At 31.4% G+C, this 24,650-nt stretch overlaps 2 protein-coding genes across 2 annotated transcripts; one reads left to right on the top strand and one right to left on the bottom strand.

Annotated features, from left to right (window-relative positions):
* Nucleotides 1–80: 80 nt before the first annotated feature.
* Nucleotides 81–4,987, top strand: LOC144843198 (ELMO domain-containing protein 1-like). Its single transcript, XM_078699973.1, has 9 exons — nt 81–186; nt 418–595; nt 745–874; nt 1,407–1,536; nt 1,844–1,952; nt 2,416–2,440; nt 2,688–2,756; nt 3,390–3,523; nt 4,012–4,987. The coding sequence occupies exons 2-9, from the start codon at nt 454–456 to the stop codon at nt 4,170–4,172; spliced, it is 900 nt and encodes a 299-aa protein (XP_078556099.1). The 5' UTR covers nt 81–186; nt 418–453; the 3' UTR covers nt 4,173–4,987.
* Nucleotides 4,893–24,568, bottom strand: LOC144843200 (glucosamine-6-phosphate deaminase 2-like). Its single transcript, XM_078699975.1, has 7 exons — nt 24,529–24,568; nt 9,742–9,792; nt 9,218–9,356; nt 8,740–8,841; nt 8,242–8,424; nt 7,358–7,542; nt 4,893–7,050 (listed from the first exon to the last, which is right to left on the bottom strand). Exons 3-7 carry the CDS (start codon nt 9,339–9,341, stop codon nt 6,799–6,801), a joined length of 846 nt encoding a protein of 281 aa, XP_078556101.1. The 5' UTR covers nt 9,342–9,356; nt 9,742–9,792; nt 24,529–24,568; the 3' UTR covers nt 4,893–6,798.
* Nucleotides 24,569–24,650: the final 82 nt, after the last annotated feature.

Here is a 24,650-nt window from a genome sequence, read left to right as displayed (position 1 = left end):
ACATTTTAAACGTAAAAAGAGGTGACGAACTTAATTTTTTAAGTACCTCATCATCAGTAAGTTCAATGGCGCCCTCAATAATTTAGTTACATTAGTAATTTTTTTATAAGTTCGCAGTTCCTTTTCTCTCTCTCTATTTTTGCGACGTTGATATCGACAATTTGGCTGTTAATTAATGTGTAGAAGGTAAGTACTATTTAATAATTTAAAAAGACAAACATAAACATATGTATAAATATCTTTACAATCCAAGTAAAGCACTTAAAATATACATAATTTGTTAGGCCTAGCTAAAATAAGCATTATTGCAATTATTTGTATAGGCACGGTCACGTCCAAACTCTAATTTATAAAATGAAAGGAAGTGATCAAGGTAGGCCTAGCAATCCTGACACTATACAACTTTTAATTTTGCAGGTTTCTTTTCTGGCATCAAATAGTACCTATTCTCCAATGATTGAGTATTTTACTAGATCATTCTTCTTATTCCTATATCGTATGATCAAATGGGTTTTACACAAGGTTTTGGGGGTATGCGAGTTACAGCGACTGTGCCGTGATTGCCCAGCTGGCTCAACACGTACCAAGAAAGTTGGCAAGTACCTCACTGATCTATGATGACAGAAAAACATTAAATATATAGCTATATTATTTATTTTAATTTTTAAGAATAAAATAATATTAAATTAACACATTTATATTGAAGAACTAATTTCATGATTTCTTTTTCATCTTTAACTTCAGAGCTTTCATTGAAAAAATCTAAGTATGCAGCACTTAGACGAGTGGTGGCGGATGATGATGACATCACAGTTAATGATGCCGTTCAAAATATTATTACAATGAAAATGATCAACCCAGACACCCACCAAGAGTGAGATTGCTAATTAATATTGTTCTAATTAATGCTTCTATCCTTCAGTGATGTAGCTAAATAATGAAAAACGCTAATGTACTAGTAGGCAGATTCTGGGTAAAATTCTTGATTAATACAGTTAGTAAATAGTATACACTTATTGCTATCCCAATACTGTATAACCCTTACACAATCACAGTACTGTAAGTACATTAACACATGATTTTAATATTGCTACATATCAGTAGTGAAGGGCCCACGGCATAAACAATGTGACATGAAGTGCTGAACTTGACCTACAATAATGTTATTAAGTACTGCTGGGCCTCGGCTCTGGAACAATCTGCCTTTACATATTAGGAGATGACATCTTTGGACAGTTTTGTCACTTCTAAAAACTCACTTTTTCTGATTTTTCTTTTTGACAATGCTATGAGCAATCATCGTTCGAATGGCGCATTAAAAATGAAACGACTGATTTATTGATATTACATGGTCATTTTCTAAATTAAGGCCTGGAAGAATTACCTTACAAATGATTATTTTGCAGTGTTGTAGAGGCATTAACAAACTGTGTAAGCCAAACAATAGGCTACAGGGCTTTATTGAAAGAGATTGAAGTGTTGCGGACTGAGGCATACTCCTCTGAGAATTCTGAACATGAAGAGGATCTTTTACAGGTACTGTAATTATATTCCAATGATCAATATTATTAAAAATTATTATTATTATTCTTGGCAAGCCGGTAGCCATGATTTCCACAAGGAGGTTCACCTTTTTCCATATATGGGCAACTTTTCCCACAAAAGTGACCTAAATCGTCATAAGCTAGGCTGCTTAAGCATATTTTTATCATTTTTGCAGCTGGTCTGAAAAGAGCACTTTAGACTATGGACTTGTCAGAAAAAGCAGCAACAACCAAATTATATAAATTATTTAATTGTCAAATCTTTTGGTAAAAAGAATATAATTTGACTCTTTTTACAGCTCTGGAGCTTGCTTGTGCCACAGACACCTTTAGAAAACCGTATAACAAAACAGTGGCAAGATATTGGTTTCCAAGGAGATGACCCTCAAACAGACTTTAGAGGAATGGGTAAGATTATTATCGTCTTTTTTTTCCTTTCTTTTTTATCCAACAGTGAACACAAGCTCGCTAATTATACAGGATGGATAAACTATTTAATAATTTATCATGCTTAAACTAAGTCTCATTTGCTCAGGGATTGGAGTTGAAAGAGTTGTGAGTTACAACCCTGACACTAGGTTAGGATTGAATCCTGGACCTTGGTATTGGAAGGCAAGCACCAGGCTTCAGCTCCACTACAATTATGTTCAATTATATGAATAATAATGTATGCAATTATATCTGTAAACTTTAATCTGAACTGTTCTTTAGAAACTTTTTTATTTAATTTATCAAAAAAAGGTAACTGCTGTGTGTTATCAGATTTTACAGTTACCTAAAGGAATTAATACTAAAAACATATATATAACCAAATCTAACTGTTCAATGCTATTATATTCATTTGAAATATTTTTCTTTGAATTCAATCTAGGTATGCTTGGACTAAAGAATTTGCTGTAAGTACTGTGAAACATTAAGCTCTGTCTACACTATCAAACTTGTTTGACAAAAGAAGTATGATGTGCCCAAATATGGTGGTGATATGACATCATCCTGTCCATATATGGGCACATCACAATTTTTGTCACATAAAGTTTGATAGTGTGGACAGAGCTTTAGTCGATATTATTTTTGATAATTTTACATACAAACATTTTATTAGTGACATACTGTGTATAAATGTTCACTGGTTTTCTTTCTTAGATATTTTTCTACACATTATTCTGGTACTGCTAGACAGCTTTTATCACATTCCAATCACCCAACTTTAGGGTAAGTTTATAACTTTCTGTGATTTTATTGTCATCCAAAGATGAACTCCATCCTAAATATTAGTAAATACTGTACAATCAAACAGTGCTCATATTGGAAGATGATCTGATAATTATTTTAAGCATAGCTTGAGCACAAGCTTATTAAGAAACACTTCATGTCTAAAGCTCTGTCTACACTATCAAACTAGTTGACAAAAATGTGATGTGCCTAAATATGGTAGTGATATGACATCATTGTGTCCATATATGAGCACATCACATTTTTTTGTCACATAAAATGTGATAGTGTAGACAGACCTTAAGTGAGATTTGAACCTGTGACCTTGCTTATCATACCATTAGACCACATATCTATATATTATGGTAATCTATCACAGATTTTTAACTTATCAGTGGAGGCTGAAGAAAGATTTACAAAAGCCATACGTTTTATAAAGCTCTGTCTACACTATCAAACTTTATGTGTTAAAAAAATGTGATGTACCCATATATGGACATGATGATGTCATATCACTACCATATTTGAGCATATCACTACCATATTTGGGCACATCACACTTTTTTCAAACTAGTTTGATAGTGTAGACAGAGCTTAAATAAAATTAACTATTACTAAACATTTTTTTCTCAGGTATTCTTATGCAATAGTTGGCATCAACTTGACTAGTATGGCATACCACCTAATGGTTGATGGTCATCTTAAAACACATTTCTACAATAGCTGCATCGGTGCACCAAATCTTAATAATTTCCATCAAGTATACTGTAAGTACTTATTTATTTTATTCTATTATATTTGAAAAATAAAGATATTTAACATTGTAAAAGTTGAGTTGATTGAAATGGAACAGGGCAACAAGAAGACAAGCAAAAAAGCTGTTTCTTTCTTTTTGAGACAGGCCAAAAGAACTTGCCAAAGCAAATGAATTAAGATACAAAATGAGGATATAGGCTCATCCCTCGGAATAATGCTCTGTCTACACTATCAAGCTTTATGTGACAACAAATGTGATGTCATATCACTACCATATTTGGGCATATCTCTTGCTATTGTTGTTTTTGTTACTATTTGTCTTTTTGATGTTAATAAATGTTCTTTGACTGAATGAATGAATGTAACTACCATATTTGGGCACATCACTACCATATTTGGGCACATCACGCTTTTTTTTCTCAAACTAGATTGATTGTGTAGACAGAGCTGTATATGGCATCCCCAAAATTTGTAGTAACTTGCGTTCATTCTGTTTCAGGTTACTTATTTTACGAGTTTGACAGATTCTGGATTTCAGAAAAACCGGATACAATCATGGAATTCAACAGGATAAGACAGAAATTCCGATTAAGGATAATTGAAAAATTAGAAGACCCAGACACAATTCTTTCAGCAAAATTTGAACTTGAAGTTAACTGATCATCTAGTAAAAGTAGCCTCCCATACTCAAGATATTTATATTAAATGTAGGGATGGATATTTAATGTTAATGCACTGTTTTTGTAAATTGGTGTGTGGCAATTTACGCTAGGTTACAGGGAAACTGACTGAGTGAAGTTATTATCGTACTGTACTTGAAGATTTATACTATTATTTTAAGCTCTGTCTATACTATAAAAAAAAGTGATGTGTCCATATATGGACATGATGATGTCATATCATTACCATATTTGAGCATATCACTACCATATTTGGGTACATCACACTATTTTGATAGTGTAGACAGAGCTTTATATTCTGTAGAGAGCCAGTGTGATGGTACAGTATCTTGGGTTAGTCACTTGGGACCTTTCAGTATGTATATAAACCTAGAAGTAATGATGTCATAGGTACTATATTCACAGAAGTCTAGTTTGCCAATTTTTGTCAAGTAATCTGACCCAAAAAAGTTTCTGTGGAGCAAATTTTAGCTGCAACACGATGTTTTTTGTTATGAATTTTCAATAGAAACAAGCCCATGGAAATGAGCTTTAATGAATGTTTGTTTTATGCAGTGTATTTTTATTTATTGATAATATCCAATGTAGATATATCTGAAACAATCTATGTGTGTGTTTGTGTTGTACTAGATGAAATTGTAACTGTAGATTTTAATACCATCTTAATATTGCTGTCATTTATTGTTATAAATACTTTTTATTTCTGTTAAGTTATACTTGTCTTTTTAATCGGAACCAAAACCACTACTGTAAATTGGTACAAAATACTTCAAATAAATATAATTTATGAATTTAGACGAGAATGTATTGATTTAAATTTAGTTACGCACGAGTCATAAACCATCAAACGCCCAGTGGCGTAACGGCTGAGCGCTCACTGCCTAAGCTCAGAGCTTAAGGGGCCCCAGAGCATGAGCAGTCCAATGCAATTACCCAGCATTGAAAGGCCCCTTAGAAGTGCTATACCAGGGGCCCACTGCAAACACCATTGAGGGTAGAAGAGTGTATACTGTATCAAATACAAAAACAATGTGAAAGCCTCAGTGGTCTGATGGTAAGGATGCCTGCATATCAAGCAGAAGGTTCCAAGTTCAATCGTCTGGAAGTTCAACTTTTTTCAATCCTACATAATCTTCTATGATTTACTCCCTGATTGGCTAGTTCCTTTCTCTCTTTTCGTTACAAACAATTAAAAGTCAAACAATATTTACACAAATAAACAAAAAACCAGTGACTTGATTTTACTCATCATATAACAATATACATATTATTTTTAATATATCTATATAATTTAGTAAGATTATCTCCTGAGTGCAAAGACTAATGGAAGTGTAGGAAACAACTACAACATTGGGAATGCAAGTTTTTTGTAAAGCTTGGTTCTTCTAGGAAGCAATGCAACAATGAATTGACCAATCACAAGCGACAGTTCGGATTATCCACCGCATTGTGATTGGTCAAATTACTTGAGATGAGCTTACATCCTTGCGACCAAGCTTAAAAGGAGGTCTGTCTACACTATCAAACTTTATGTGACAAAAAAATGTGATGTGCTCATAATGGACATGACGATGTCATATCACTACCATATATGGGCACATCAAGTTTGATAGGAAGAAACTTTTCTCTATTGGAATGGAAGTATCTTGGAAAAAATAACCCCAAATAGGTGAATTATGGATTTATTAGAAGACATAAATGGCATTTTCATATGCAAGCACCAGTGTCATAATTGACTTTAAAATATAATTTTTTTATTTAGGCAAATTGGCATGGGTAAGATGCTCTACATAAACAAAGTCTTAAAACAAGTATTTTAGGTGTGAGATTTGTTTTTTGTCATGTTAAAAAATCCTGACATCTGACAGGATTGAACCCATTGTTTCTCTTTAATTGGAATGATCTTGAAATATGAAGACCTTTGGAATTAACTGGCAAGCAGTGTATTGCAATATAAATCTTATACTATTAAGCGAAATTGTTATTAAAATTTTACTATATTGTAACATGTCCAGGATATAACACTGCTTGTCAATAATTCAGTAACTACAGTAGTTTTAAAAAGTAATTAATAAACATAATTATTAGCACTATAACAAAATAAAATGGTGGAATGTTTACAACATGAAATATACTTAAGCTGTGTCTACACTATCAAATATGGTTGTGATATGACCAAATATGGTAGTGATATGACATCATGTCCATATATGGGCACATCACATTTTTTTTTTTTGTCACATACAGTTTGATAGTGTAGACAGAGATTTAAACTTGTAGCACACTTTCTGTATATAAGTGTGCAATAACAAAAATACAATGGTGGAAAAAATTACAAATATTTTATATATAAATGTCAAATATAATGTGATTTTGGTATATAAAATTTAATTTGGTTCATCTATATATTTTGTTTTTACTTCAACACAGCACCATTAATCCTCACTGACCTTCCTTGACCTTTTTGACCTATGAATAATTGATACAGGACTCAAAGTGGTGGAAACTAGAACCATAGCTAAAAATTAGATTGTTGAGCTTTTCAAAACGATTTCCGTGACTACAACAAACCAATCAGCATCCATGTATTTTAAATTCTCATTTTTCTACTTCTTTTTTTGTCGTTTCACTTCTTGATAATCTTTACCATCTTCCACCAGTTTGTTATGCACGTACATCAAACCTTTGAAATATTTTACAGTTTTTACTCGCAGCTCTAGCGTAGCATCCTCGTCGCAGACGAATATCGTACGAGGGTGCTGTTGGAATGCAGACACCGTCCACATGTGACTTATGCCTTCTTCGATTGCTTTATATAATGCAAATGACTTGTGAGCACCTGTGATGATTATCATTACCTGTCAAATAATTTACATAGTATTACAGGTGTAAAGTTTTTAAAAATATATATAACTTAACTTTTGTACAGTCTATCATTCTGAATAGCCATCGTAAAGAAGCCTTCAAGTCACTAAAGGCTTAATTCCCGCTAGACCGCAACGCAAGTAATTTGACAAATCATACATGATGGATTATTTTAACTGTCGCTTGTCATTGGTCAACTCGCTTGCATTGTGCCCTAGTGGGAAACAAGATTAAGTCTTCTCCTTTTGTCACCCAACCAATTAATACACCTATCCTTGTCATAATGATGAATACACTTACCTCTCTAGCATCCATAACTGTACCAACGCCAACTGTCAATGCCATGGTAGGAACTTTAGAAATGTCTCCACCAAAGAAACGGGAGTTTGCAATAATGGTGTCCTGGGCTAATGTTTTAACACGTGTACGAGACACTAGGCTTGATCCTGGCTCATTAAATGCTATGTGACCATCAGGACCAATGCCTTAATTCAATGGGGATAAAAAAAAAGTGATTTGCTTTACTGTGATGCAATGGTTATATTGTACTGTAGACTTGATCTAGGCTCATTAGGCTATGGGACCATCAGGACCAATACCTTAATTCAATGGGGATAAAAAAATGATTTGCTTTTACTGTGATGCAATGGTTATATTGTACTGTAGACTTGATCTAGGCTCATTAGGCTATGGGACCATCAGGACCAATACCTTAATTCAATGGGGATAAAAAAGTGATTTGCTTTTACTGTGATGCAATGGTTATATTGTACTGTAGACTTGATCTAGGCTATGGGACCATCAGGAAAAATACCTTAATTCAATGGGGATAAAAAAGTGATTTGCTTTTACTGTGATGCAATGGTTTTGTAGACTTGATCTAGGCTTATTATGCTATGGGACCACCAATATCTTAATTCAATGAGTATAAAAATGTGATTTATTAGTGCACTGGTAATATTATGGTGGTTGTTATAACCTTCCAATTCAGGGTCCTTGGTTGAAGTCCTGGACAAATAACAGTGTCACTATTAAACCTGAGAATTAAGCCTAGTCTACACTTGAGCAAACTCTAAGTTTGGTAGAGTTTCAAAGTTTGCTAGCATAGGCTTTAAGTTTAGAAAGCATGTGTTTGGTTTTCCCATCCTGTAAAAGTAAGTCAATTGGTAATAAAAATGCCACACCTCCTATAAAGAGTTCAATTCCTCCAGCATCCAAAATCTTCTGTTCAAAGTTTTTGCATTCCAGATCTAGATCAGAAGCATTACCATCCAAGAGGTTGGCATTCTCTGGCACGATGTCAATGTGTTTAAAGAAGTTGTTCCACATGAATGAATGGTAGCTCTCTGGGTGATTTCTGGGCAAGCCTACAAATATAATAACAACATATACGCATTTTTATTAATTTAGAAATCAACAGGGGGTAGTGTTTGATCAAATAGTACTTTATACATACATACTATATAAGGGAGAGTGTTTGTACATTTGTTCCATACACTTTAGGGTACCATAATGACAGCAATTGTACTGGAAATGTTTTAAACTACATTCCTAGGATGGGGAGGGGGGAAGTGGTGGTATTGGGGTAATCGTCCTCAGTGCCTATTTTATTCTTACCTAGTATTGCTGACAAACAAAGTTTGTTTAACCTGAAAATTATGTTTCAACTTCATTTTACCTACCAACATATTCATCCATGTTAAAAGTCTTTACATATTTGAATGACAATTCTCCACTGGTGACAAATTTAATTAAAGTTTTATACATTCCCATTGGAGTGCTACCTAAAAAATAAAAAAAAGTTTGAAAAAAATTTGTGAAATCTTTTAATTGAAAAATAAAACACATGGTCTGAAAAACTGAATTTTCCAAATAAGGAAGTCATTGTAAGGAAGTAGGCAGCTTAGTTTAGTCCAACATTGTCTAATAAACCATTTATGCACTGTTGTTCAAATTATTATGTATTATATATAAGTACTATGGCATGAGTAGTTTGACAGACCTCTAATTTAATTTAAAGCTCTGTTTACACTATCAAACTTTGTGACAAAAAGATATGATGTGCCCAAATATGGTAGTGATATGCCCAAATAATGGTAGTGATATGTCATGTTTGTTGTCACATAAAGTTTGATAGTGTAGACAGAGTTTAAGACAAACCTGTAGGTAAGCCTAGAGTGAAATATTTCTCCGGTCCAGGGTTAAACTCCAGGATACGGTTACGGACATACTTTGCAGCCCATTCACTTGCCTCATCATATTTGTCCAAGATTACTAAACGCATTATGGTTAAGCTGATCTGAAAAATAAAAGAAAATGTAAACAACAAGTTTTATTTTTATGCACAATTTGTGCAATTTTGAAATAGTGCAAGAATTTTCTTTTTGATCACTACCAGACCAGACAGGTCAACATCTCCTACCTATTAGATAAAACTTTATTGACCATTATGCCTTGTTATTTGGGGTATGCACATAGGAACCCCCATGCATGCCTGCTATGGCCTGCTGTGATTCATTTAGATTAAACTACTAGGCCTACTCTATTGCTAGAGAGAGGTCTAGCTAGGCCTGATTTATTATTATCAGCCTACTAATATACTATAGCTAGTGTTGAATATTAAATATATAGACTCTTATACATTGTATTTTTACACCAACCAAGTAGTGCAAATTATACTGTACCTGTGTACAAATAAATTAAAAGAAAATACAAAAGAATTTCTTATCCCTCGTCAGGTATATTATGTAGTTGTTTTTTGATAACAGAGAACTATCATTTATGCCATCCTCGTATATAATTAATTTCGTACGGAAAATACATTTAATTTATTATATCAAAGGGTAGAGTATCAATCTTATAATTAATTATCAGTAGTATATATAATTTTTTAAATGTTAGGGATATATTTTAAAATAACTATAAATAGATATATAATTACACAAACACGAGATGTTCTTTTCTGCCTGAAACCTAGGCCCTAGCTAGGCCTCCTCCTCCTCGATCCTCTGCTCTCACTTCGTTCGTTTCGCTACCTGATCCGTGCAGGCCTAGGCCAGACTGGATATTAAGATTGCAAGCCAAAAAGGTAGATTTAGAAGCATATTATTGATTACCCATCATAAGTGTCACCCTTAACAGATAGTTAAGCTATGTTTGTAGGTCATAGCTTATTTTAGACAATATTTTAGCCTCCAAAAAGGGCAGATTAGGCCTAGCTAGGCCTATAATAGGCCTAGCTAGCCAGGGCCAGGCTAGCATCTCTCTACTCTAGCTAGTAGCCTAGGTAGGCCTAGTACTACTAGGCCTACTAAGCCTAGGCCTACTACTAGGGCTAGCCTAGTCTAGTTAGTAGGCCTAGTACTAGTAGGCTACTACTAGTACTACTACTACTACTACTACTAGGCGCTAGAGGCTAGGCCCACCTGGTTAGGCCCTACTAGGGAACTGGCTAGGCCTACTTACTAGCTAATAATAAGTAGCTAGGCTAGCATAACTAGCTAGCTCTATGTATTCTAGTTAGGGCCTAGACTAGTTTATTAGGCCTTAGTTTAGGCAGTTAAATAAATAGGCATATAACCAGGCTCAGTCTAAACACTCTAGGCCTATCTATATGAGACCTGTGCTATTAATTATAGGACTAGGCCTAGGGCCTTGCTAGCTAGCCAGCAGAATGGTATAGAGAGGCATAGGCCTAGCTAGGGATAGGCTGGGGGGTCATAGACAGCCTATCTATATAAAATATTAGTGTGTAAGTAAGTTGATTTCATTGCTAATGGCAAGGTATTATTATTAGGCCTGTTTATTTTCAGGTTGAAAGCAATGGATAAAGAGAGATTCAATTTTACAACAAAAGAGACAAAAGTCAAACTCAAACTGATAATTAACAATGTTTCCAGTTAATTAATGTTAATTATTTTAATAGATTGTAGTGACCCTAACTACCTTACTGTTTGTGTATGGCTGTAATATTAAATGTCATCACAATTAGTAAGGTTGTGAGGCTTCACAATTTCAAACAACTCTTCTTGTGTCTCTTCTTCATGTGGATGGATTAAAAAATACTGTGAGTATTGTACAGAAGAACAAACTCTTTATATGAATATATCATCATCAATCACAATATCATATATGATCAGTGTAGTCAAAATTTGATAACTTAGCATGCATCTTATAATATCTATATCATCAATAATTAATATTAATACTCTACATCACATTGTTGGATATGATCAGTGTAGTCATAATTTGATAACTGAGCACGCATCTTTTAATATCTACATCATCAATAATTAATATTAATACTCTACATCACATTGTTGGATATGATCAGTGTAGTCATAATTTGATAACTGAGCACGCATCTTTTAATATCTACCTCATCAATAATTATTATTAATAATCTATATCACATTGTTCGATATGATCAGTGTAGTCAGAATTTGATAACTGAGCACGCATCTTTTAATATCTACCTCATCAATAATTAATATTAATATCATATATCACATTGTTAGATGTGATCAGTGTAGTCAGAATTTGATAACTGAGCACGCATCTTTTAATATCTACCTCATCAATAATTATTATTAATAATCTATATCAGATTGTTAGATGTGATCAGTGTAGTCATAATTTGATAACTGAGCACGCATCTTTCAATATCTACCTCATCAATAATTAATATTAATAATCTATATCACATTGTTCGATATGATCAGTGTAGTCATAATTTGATAACCGAGCACACATTTTTAAATATCTACCTCATCAATAATTATTATCAATATCATATATCACATTGTTAGATGTGATCAGTGTAGTCAGAATTTGATAACTGAGCACGCATCTTTTAATATCTACCTCATCAATAATTAATATTAATATCATATATCACATTGTTAGATGTGATCAGTGTAGTCAGAATTTGATAACTGAGCACGCATCTTTTAATATCTACCTCATCAATAATTATTATTAATAATCTATATCACATTGTTAGATGTGATCAGTGTAATCATAATTTGATAACTGAGCACGCATCTTTTAATATCTACCTCATCAATAATTAATATTAATAATCTATATCACATTGTTCGATATGATCAGTGTAGTCATAATTTGATAACCGAGCACACATTTTTAAATATCTACCTCATCAATAATTATTATCAATATCATATATCACATTGTTAGATGTGATCAGTGTAGTCAGAATTTGATAACTGAGCACGCATCTTTTAATATCTAATTCATCAATAATTATTATTAATAATCTATATCACATTGTTCAATATGATCAGTGTAGTCATAATTTGATAACTGAGCACGCATCTTTTAATATCTACCTCATCAATAATTATTATTAATAATCTATATCACATTGTTGGATATGATCAGTGTAGTCATAATTTGATATACTGAGCACGCATCTTTTAATATCTACCTCATCAATAATTAATATTAATAATCTATATCACATTGTTCGATATGATCAGTGTAGTCATAATTTGATAACCGAGCACGCATATTTTAATATCTACCTCATCAATAATTAATATTAATAATCTATATCACATTGTTCGATATGATCAGTGTAGTCTTAATTTGATAACTGAGCATGCATCTTTTAATATCTACCTCATCAATAATTATTATTAATAATCTATATCACATTGTTGGATATGATCAGTGTAGTCATAATTTGATAACTGAGCAAAAATCTTTTAATATAGATACATCATCATTAATTAATATTAATAATCTTTATCATACTGTTGGATATGATCTGTTTAGTTTTTAATATCTACCTTATCAATAACTATTAATAATATCCTATATCACAATGTTGGATATGATCAGTGTAGTCATAGTTTGATAACTGAGCATACATCTTTAAATATCTACCTCATCAATAATTAATATTGATAATCTATATCACACTGTTGGATTTGATCAGTGTAGTCAAAATTTGATAACTGAGCACGCATCTTTTAATATCTACCTCATCAATAAGTAATATTAATAATCTATATCACATTGTTCGATATGATCAGTGTAGTCATAATTTGATAACTGAGCACGCATCTTTTAATATCTACCTCATCAATAATTATTATTAATAATCTATATCACATTGTTAGATGTGATCAGTGTAGTCAGAATTTGATAACTGAGCACGCATCTTTAAATATCTACCTCATCAATAATTATTATTATTATCTTATATCACATTGTTCGATATGATCAGTGTAGTCATAATTTGATAACTGAGCACGCATCTTTTAATATCTACCTCATCAATAATTATTGTAATAATCTATATCACATTGTTGGATATGATCAGTGTAGTCATAATTTGATAACTGAGCACGCATCTTTTAATATCTACCTCAACAATAATTATTATTAATAATCTATATCACATTGTTGGATATAATCAGTGTAGTCATAATTTGATAACTGAGCATGCATCTTTTAATATCTACCTTATCAATAACTATTAATAATATCCTATATCACAATGTTGGATATGATCAGTGTAGTCATAATTTTATAACTGAGCACCCATCTTTCAATATCTATTTCATCAATAATTATTATTAATAATCTATATCACATTGTTGGATATGATCAGTGTAGTCATAATTTGATAATTGAGCAAAAATCGTTTAATATAGATACATCATCATTAATTAATATTAATAATCTCTATCATACTGTTGGATATGATCTGTTTAGTTTTTTAATATCTACCTTATCAATAACTATTAATAATATCCTATATCACAATGTTGGATATGATCAGTGTAGTCATAGTTTGATAACTGAGCACGCATATTTTAATATCTACCTCATCAATAATTATTATTGATAATCTATATCACATTGTTCGATATGATCAGTGTAGTCATAATTTGATAACTGAGCACGCATATTTTAATATCTACCTCATCAATAATTAATATTATTAATCTATATCACATTGTTCAATATGATCAGTGTAGTCATAATTTGATAACTGAGCATGCATCTTTTAATATCTACCTTATCAATGACTATTAATAATATCCTATATCACAATGTTGGATATGATCAGTGTAGTCATAGTTTTATAACTGAGCACGCATATTCTAATATCTACCTCAACAATAATTAATATTAATTGTCTATATACCAATATCGAATATGATCAGTGTAGGCCTAGTCATTTGATAACTGAGCATGCATCATTTTATATCTGTAAATATTAATATTGTCTTAATATAATAAGTGGTTTAAAGGATGTTTGCAGATGGCCTTTTTTGCATTGTAAAATTTACACTTTAAAATCTGTCAATTTATCCAAAAAGGTCAAACTTTGACCTATTTTAATAAAATCATTTCATAAGTTGTCTTCTTTTATAGTTTTAGTAGTGATAATCAATATTAAGTGGTTTGGACGATGTTTGTGGGGTGTTTTTATAAAGTTTGCATTAAGTTTACATAGTAAAATCTGTTAATTTATCCAAAAGTGTCATTTTTCACTCTAAAAAAATCAAACTTAGAGCTATTTCAATAAAGTGATTTCAAAAATTGTCTTCTTTTATAGTTCTAGTAATGATATAATCAATATTAAGTGGTTTGAATGATGTTTGTGGGGTGTTTTTTTTAAAGTTTGCATTAAAGTTTATGCAATTTATGGTAAAATATGTCAATTTATCAAAAATTGACATTTTTTATCCCAAAAAAGTCAAACCTAGAGCTATTTTTATAGTGCTAGTAGTGATATAATCAATATTAAGTGGTTTGAATGATGTTTGTGGGGTGTTTTTGTTAAGTTTGCATTAAGTTTACGCAGTTTAAATGGTAAAATCTGTAAATTTATCCAAAATTGACATTTTTCACCCTAAAAAATCAAACTTAGAGCCATTTCAATAAAATGATTTCATAAATTGTCCTCTTTTATAGTTCTAGCAGTGGTATAATCAATATTAAGTGGTTTGGATGATGTTTGTGGGGTGTTTTTTTAAAGTTTGCACAGTTTACATGGTAAAATCTGTCAATTTATCCAAAAATTACATTTTCACTCCAAAAAAGTCAAACCTAGAGCTATTTCAATAAAATTATTTCATAAATTGTCTTCTTTTATAGTTCTAGTAGTGGTATAATCAGTATTCAATTGTTTGAATGATGTTTGTGGGGTATTTTTTAAAGTTTGCATTACGTTTGCGCAGTTTACATGGTAAAATCTATCTATTTATCCAAAATTGACATTTTCACCCTAAAAAATCAAACCTCAGAGCTATTTCAATAAAATTATTTCATAAATTGTCCTCTTTTATAGTTCTAGCAGTGGTATAATCAATATTAAGTGGTTTGGATGATGTTTGTGGGGTGTTTTTTTAAAGTTTGCATTAAGTTTACGCAGTTTAAATGGTAAAATCTGTAAATTTATCCAAAATTGACATTTTTCACCCTAAAAAGTCAAACTTAGAGCTATTTCAATAAATTGATTTCAAAAATGTTCTTCTTTTACAGTTCTAGTAGTGATATAATCAATATTAAGTGGTTTGAATGATGTTTGTGGGGTGTTTTTTTTAAGTTTGCATTAAGTTTATGCAGTTTACATGGTAAAATCTGTAAATTTATCCAAAATTGACATTTTTCACCCTAAAAAATCAAACCTAGAGCTATTTCAATAAAATTATTTCATAAATTGTCCTCTTTTATAGTTCTAGCAGTGGTATAATCAATATTTAGTGGTTTGGATGATATTTGTGGGGTGTTTTTTTAAAGTTTGCACAGTTTACATGGTAAAATCTGTCAATTTTCCAAAATTTACATTTTCACTCCAAAAAAGTCAAACCTAGAGCTATTTCAATAACATTATTTTCATAAATTGTCTTCTTTTATAGTTCTAGTAGTGGTATAATCAGTATTCAATTGTTTGAATGATGTTTGCGGGGTATTTTTTAAAGTTTGCATTAACGTTTATGCAGTTTACATGGTAAAATCTGTCAATTTATCCAAAATCATTTTAAAACACAAACTAGGTCAGAAGCTTGTAAAAAGTGAAAGAAGTCATTATATTTTAATATTGTTTGGTCTACCCATAGTTATAGGTAATAAAGATGCCTATCATAGTCAAATGGCAATAACTGATTAGCCGAGACCAATGACAAACAACTCCTACTTAAAATTCCCTACAGTACAGCAGCTTTTTGATTGGCTGCAAGTTTAGTTTTCTGTTCGTTCATCAGAAATGGTACAACTAATTATTAATCAATAAGATTACTGGATTCTTTAGTATTTCTGACACATTTCCTTTTTAATTGAATTATTAATGTAATGGAAATTCGTCATAGGCCTATTATAGCAACATATCATTTCTGGAAGAGTATTATTACGGTCTGTATAGATCGATGTTAAAACACACATTATTCATTCACTGCACATTTATTCTGTTAAGAAGAACTGGGACCCTCAATAGAAGCCAAAGCATGATAGCCCCTACAATACATATGAAACATAAAATTTATTTTTACAACGGCACACGTTCATCATAAACGATGCGTTCTTAAAAGTATAAATTTAAACAGCAAACGGATACAAATCAATAGGGTGATTAGGAACAAAAGAATAACCACATTTTCAAAACCCATCGACTCGATCTCTCGTATACAGTAAATTTAACAAAATCACACTGATCATATCTAACATTAAGTATTAATAATTATTATTGATTAGGTAGATATTAAAAGATGCGTTATATCAAATTATGAATACACAGATCATATTCAACAATGTGATATATATTATTAATAATAATTATTGATGAGGTAGATATTTAAAGATGCGTGCTCAGTTATCAAATTATGACTACACTGATCATATCCAACAATGTGATGTAGAGTATTAATAATAATTATTGATGATGTAGATATTGAAAGATGCATACTCAGTTATCAAATTATGACTACACTGATCATATCCAACAATGTCATGTAGAGTATTAATAATAACTAGATATGAAACTCGTCACTTTGACGAGTTAGTTATCCGCACAACGACAAACGCCACGTGCACGTCATACGTTGGAATATTGCACACAGATAAAGATTATGGCATTATGACAAGAACTGAAGAATATGATATGCTGTTAGTGCTGAATTCTGTCAATTTGTGTCATATAGTATATACATGCAAAGAGTATAATCTGTATACATATTACATACAGTGTAGAATAGGTGAAATTACGGGACCCGCCATTTATTCCAATTTTTAACATGGCGACGGTATCAAAATGAAACACTTAAATAGCAATTTCTGGAGGAAATTATCTCAGGAACAACATATTAACGTGTAGAAGAAATTTGAATACGTAAAATATAGATGCGCACCCTTTTAAATGTGATGAACTATTACGCAAAATATGAAAATACGACTTTTTTTATTCAACTGGCCATATGATGACGTCACAACATCCGATTGGCAAAATGTTTACATGAATTCGTATCTACAATCCAATAGCTTCCAGAAAACGTTTTAATCGTGATTATCACATTTTATTCTTACGAGCTATTACAGATTAAAATTTACTGTAAAGATGAAATTAATGACCCACGTAATTAAAATTTTTAGGCATGATGACGTCATAAAAATTAAAATATTTTTATCTCATGCTAAAGAAAGTTGATTGACCTACACAATATATAAATTTAGGAGAAAAAGGAATACAGATAAGCGTGATGCGCTCCATTGAATGTGATGAGCAATAACGAAAGAGACAAAAATCCTAATTTTTACATTCGTGTGGCCATACGATGACGTCACAATGTTTTTTTAGCCTTATCGATGCATGATCCGATATCTACAACTCATCAACTTCTAGATTTTGTAATAAAAATAAACGGTTCACGGTTTACTTTAGAAACTATGACTGTTTAAAAAAAGACATAATTTTGACGATTTTTTAAGCTTTTTCATAAAAAACGCGCACGAATTGTCTAATTCAACGTGTTCGTATGGCGTTATTTAAACTGGAAAAGGTCTAAATTGTTTTCAAAATTACTAGGAAAGACTTGAAAAATATAATTCAAGAGAAAAAAATATGTTTTTAACGCTACGTGCGCACCGCGTGCGTAAAAAATTGCGCGCCCGTGGGAATTTTTGACATGCTCAAAATGACAAGAAACGCATAAAAAGTTGATTAGAAATTAATTTTGCGCATTTTGAAATTTTAAATGCGCGTGCGCGCGTAACTTCTTGTGAAACATGCCATTTTTAATCCGTAGAAAGTTTGCCCCTGATATGACTTAAATTTTGTCAAAGTGTCAATACTAAATGACTTTTGGTTTTTAATCTATAATCAATCATTGAAATTCATAAAATTGCGCGTAAGTCACGTTGCGCAACTATGACGTCATTCAAAAATAGGAGGTGCACAACTTCACGTAAATGCCCATATGTTGTCAAAGTTATGAAATGTTATGTTTACACATTTTAGAGAAACGCGACTCACAAAAAGGAAGGAAGGATCCAAGAATAATACAGAAACTAGACATGAAACTCGTCACTTTGACGAGTTAGTTATCCGCACAACGACAAACGCCACGTGCACGTCATACGTTGGAATATTGCACACAGATAAAGATTATGGCATTATGACAAGAACTGAAGAATATGATATGCTGTTAGTGCTGAATTCTGTCAATTTGTGTCATATAGTATATACATGCAAAGAGTATAATCTGTATACATATTACATACAGTGTAGAATAGGTGAAATTACGGGACCCGCCATTTATTCCAATTTTTAACATGGCGACGGTATCAAAATGAAACACTTAAATAGCAATTTCTGGAGGAAATTATCTCAGGAACAACATATTAACGTGTAGAAGAAATTTGAATACGTAAAATATAGATGCGCACCCTTTTAAATGTGATGAACTATTACGCAAAATATGAAAATACGACTTTTTTTATTCAACTGGCCATATGATGACGTCACAACATCCGATTGGCAAAATGTTTACATGAATTCGTATCTACAATCCAATAGCTTCCAGAAAACGTTTTAATCGTGATTATCACATTTTATTCTTACGAGCTATTACAGATTAAAATTTACTGTAAAGATGAAATTAATGACCCACGTAATTAAAATTTTTAGGCATGATGACGTCATAAAAATTAAAATATTTTTATCTCATGCTAAAGAAAGTTGATTGACCTACACAATATATAAATTTAGGAGAAAAAGGAATACAGATAAGCGTGATGCGCTCCATTGAATGTGATGAGCAATAACGAAAGAGACAAAAATCCTAATTTTTACATTCGTGTGGCCATACGATGACGTCACAATGTTTTTTTAGCCTTATCGATGCATGATCCGATATCTACAACTCATCAACTTCTAGATTTTGTAATAAAAATAAACGGTTCACGGTTTACTTTAGAAACTATGACTGTTTAAAAAAAGACATAATTTTGACGATTTTTTAAGCTTTTTCATAAAAAACGCGCACGAATTGTCTAATTCAACGTGTTCGTATGGCGTTATTTAAACTGGAAAAGGTCTAAATTGTTTTCAAAATTACTAGGAAAGACTTGAAAAATATAATTCAAGAGAAAAAAATATGTTTTTAACGCTACGTGCGCACCGCGTGCGTAAAAAATTGCGCGCACGTGGGAATTTTTGACATGCTCAAAATGACAAGAAACGCATAAAAAGTTGATTAGAAATTAATTTTGCGCATTTTGAAATTTTAAATGCGCGTGCGCGCGTAACTTCTTGTGAAACATGCCATTTTTAATCCGTAGAAAGTTTGCCCCTGATATGACTTAAATTTTGTCAAAGTGTCAATACTAAATGACTTTTGGTTTTTAATCTATAATCAATCATTGAAATTCATAAAATTGCGCGTAAGTCACGTTGCGCAACTATGACGTCATTCAAAAATAGGAGGTGCACAACTTCACGTAAATGCCCATATGTTGTCAAAGTTATGAAATGTTATGTTTACACATTTTAGAGAAACGCGACTCACAAAAAGGAAGGAAGGATCCAAGAATAATACAGAAACTAGACATGAAACTCGTCACTTTGACGAGTTAGTTATCCGCACAACAAACGCCACGTGCACGTCATACGTTAGAATTTTGCACCCAGAAAAAGATTATGGCATTATGACCTGATCTGAAGAATATGATATGTTGTTAGTACTGAATTCTGTCAATTTTGTGTCATATAGTATATACAGTATAAACAGTATAATCTGTATACATATTACATACAGTGTAGAATAGGTGAAATTACGGGACCCGCCATTTATTCCATTTTTTAACATGGCGACGGTATCAAAATGAAACACTAAAATACCAATTTCGGAAGGATATTATCTCAGCAACAACATATTAGCATGTAGAAGAAATTTGGATACGTAAAATATAGATGTGCGCTCTTTTAAATGTGATGAACTATGACGCAAAATATGAAAATACGACTTTTTATATTCAACTGGCCATATGATGACGTCACAGCATCTGATTGGCAAAATGTTCAAATGAATTCGTATCTAAAATCCAATAGCTTCCGGAAAACGTTTTAATCATGATTATCACTTTTTATTCTGATGAGCTATAACAGATTGAAATTTACTGTAAAGATGAAAATAAGTGACCCAGGTTATTTACAATTTTCGACATGATGACGTCACAAAAAGTAAAATATTTTTAACTCATGCGAAAGATAGTTCATTCACCTAGACAATATCAAAATCGGGGTAAAATAAAAAACGGATAAGTGGAGATGCGCTCTATTAAATGTGATGCGCTATGACGAAAGATATAAAAATCCTATATTTTATATTCGCGTGGCCATACGATGACGTTATAATGTCCGATTAGCCATATTAATGCATGATTCCATATCTACAACACATCAACTTCCAGAATATATAATTTTAAAAAAAGTTCACCTCGTAGTTTAGAATCTATGAATGTTTAAAAAAAGGCATAATTTTGACGAATTTTGACAAATTTTTGAACTTTTTCATCAAAAACGCACGTAAATTATCCAATTGGATGTGCCTGTATGACGTAATTTTAGGTCAAAATTGTTCAAAAGTTGGTAAAATTACTAGAAAAGGCTGGAAAAACATGAATCACGCGAAAAAAATTTATTTTCAACGCTACGTGCACACCGTGCGAGTAAAAATATGCGCGCGCGTGGGAATTTTTGACATGCTCAAAATGACATGAAACGCGTAGAAAGTTGATTAGAATTTGATTTTTCGCATTTTGAAATTTTAAACGCCCGTGCGCGCGTAACTTCGTGTGAAACATGCCATTTTTTTTCCACAGTCAGTTAGCGCAAGATATAAATTAAACTTTTGTTAAGTTTCAATTTAAATTGCTATATTGTTTTCGATCTATGTTAAATACGCGAAATTCGTTAAAACGCGCGTAAATCACGTTGCGCAATTCTGACGTCATTCACAATAGGAGGTGCACAATTTCACGTGAATGCCCACATGTTGACAACGTTATAAAATGTTTTGTTTACAAGTTTTTGAGATACGCGAGACACAAAATTGACAGAAAGAAAGAATAATACAGAAAAAAAAGATGATTTCATACAGTTACAAGGAGTTATCCGCTACTAAGCGGATAACTAAAAAACTATTGATCCCATACAATAACAAGGAGTTATCCGCTTGGTATACCAAGCGGATAACTAAAAAACTATTGATCCCATACAATAACAAGGAGTTATCCGCTTGGTATACCAAGCGGATAACTAATTATTGATGATGTAGATATTGAAAGATGCGTGCTCAGTTATCAAATTCTGACTACACTGATCATATCCAACAATGTGATATAAGATATTAATAATAATTATTGATGAGGTAGATATTAAAAGATGCGTGCTCAGTTATCAAATTCTGACTACACTGATCATATCGAACAATGTGATATAGATTATTAATAATAATTATTGGTGAGGTAGATATTAAAAGATGCGTGCTCAGTTATCAAATTCTGACTACACTGATCACATCTAACAATGTGATATATGATAATAATAATTATTGGTGAGGTATAGATATTAAAAGATGCGTGCTCAGTTATCAAATTATGACTACACTGATCATATCCAACAAGGTGATGTAGAGTATTAATAATAATTATTGATGAGGTAGATATTAAAAGATGCGTGTTCAGTTATCAAATTATGACTACACTGATCATATCCAACAATGTGATGTAGAGTATTAATAATAATTATTGATGATGTAGATATTGAAAGATGCATACTCAGTTATCAAATTTTGACTACACTGATCATATCGAACAATGTGATATAGAGTATTAATAATAATTATTGATGATGTAGATATTGAAAGATGCATACTCAGTTATCAAATTCTGACTACACTGATCATATCGAACAATGTGATATAGATTATTAATAATAATTATTGGTGAGGTAGATATTAAAAGATGCGTGCTCAGTTATCAAATTATGACTACACTGATCATATCGAATAATGTGATATATGATAATAATAATAATTATTGATGATGTATATATTAAAAGATGCGTGCTTAGTTATCAAATTATGACTACACTGATCATATCGAACAATGTGATATAAGATATTAATAATAATTATTGATAATATAGATATTAAAAGATGCGTGCTCAGTTATCAAATTCTGACTACACTGATCACATCTAACAATGTGATATAAGATATTAATAATAATTATTGATGAGGTAGATATTAAAAGATGCGTGCTCAGTTATCAAATTCTGACTACACTGATCATATCGAACAATGAGATATAGATTATTAATAATAATTATTGATGAGGTAGATATTAAAAGATGTGTGCTCAGTTATCAAATTCTGACTACACTGATCATATCGAACAATGTGATATAGATTATTAATAATAATTATTGATGAGGTAGATATTAAAAGTAGCGTGCTCAGTTATCAAATTATGACTACACTGATCATATCCAACAATGTGATATAGATTATTAATAATAATTATTGATGATGTAGATATTAAAAGATGCTCAGTTATCAAATTCTGACTACACTGATCATATCCAACAATGTGATATAGATTATTAATATTAAATATTGATGAGGTAGATATTAAAAGATGCGTGCTCAGTTATCAAATTCTGACTACACTGATCATATCCAACAATGTGATATAGATTATTAATATTAATTATTGATGATGTAGATATTAAAAGATGCGTGCTCAGTTATCAAATTCTGACTACACTGATCATATCGAACAATGTGATATAGATTATTAATAATAATTATTGATGAGGTAGATATTAAAAGATGCGTGCTCAGTTATCAAATTATGACTACACTGATCATATCGAACAATGTGATATAGATTATTAATAATAATTATTGATGAGGTAGATATTAAAAGATGTGTGCTCAGTTATCAAATTCTGACTACACTGATCATATCGAACAATGAGATATAGATTATTAATAATAATTATTGATGAGGTAGATATTAAAAGATGCGTGCTCAGTTATCAAATTCTGACTACACTGATCATATCCAACAATGTGATATAGATTATTAATAATAATTATTGATGATGTAGATATTAAAAGATGCGTGCTCAGTTATCAAATTCTGACTACACTGATCATATCGAACAATGTGATATAGATTATTAATAATAATTATTGATGATGTAGATATTAAAAGATGCGTGCTCAGTTATCAAATTCTGACTACACTGATCATATCGAACAATGTGATATAGATTATTAATAATAATTATTGATGAGGTAGATATTAAAAGATGCGTGCTCAGTTATCAAATTCTGACTACACTGATCATATCGAACAATGTGATATAGATTATTAATAATAATTATTGATGAGGTAGATATTAAAAGATGCGTGCTCAGTTATCAAATTCTGACTACACTGATCATATCGAACAATGAGATATAGATTATTAATAATAATTATTGATGAGGTAGATATTAAAAGATGCGTGCTCAGTTATCAAATTATGACTACACTGATCATATCCAACAATGTGATAAAGATTATTAATAATAATTATTGATGAGGTAGATATTAAAAGATGCGTGCTCAGTTATCAAATTCTGACTACACTGATCATAATACTGTACACATAGTCCTATGCAATTATACATTGATTTAGTAGTACTACATATCATTTGTTATATTAGGAATGTTGTTTCAGTGTTATTAAAATACTTATCGAATTTTTTTAAAAATAAAAATATTAGTTTTGGTACCTATAAATGTATATATTATAATAACATGCTAGATGTTATAATAATGTGATCTTTATTACAACTAAGAAAACAATTATATACGAGGATGATACACACTGATAGCTCTCAGTTATCAAAAAACGACTACACAATATAGCTCCCCTCGTTTAATATTTAATAAGCAGTCAGGCTCTCAACTTCCTAGTGTGCACCAAAAAGGTTAAGTTTGCGAACTTCCACGATCATAACATCCACTTTTTACTTTAATAAACTTATGGTAGTCTTGGCGTATGAAA

Source organism: Antedon bifida, chromosome 5, assembly GCF_963402885.1.
Source record: "Antedon bifida chromosome 5, ecAntBifi1.1, whole genome shotgun sequence".
Classification (NCBI taxonomy): Eukaryota; Metazoa; Echinodermata; class Crinoidea; order Comatulida; family Antedonidae; genus Antedon; species Antedon bifida.
This window is presented reverse-complemented; position numbering and strand designations above follow the sequence as displayed.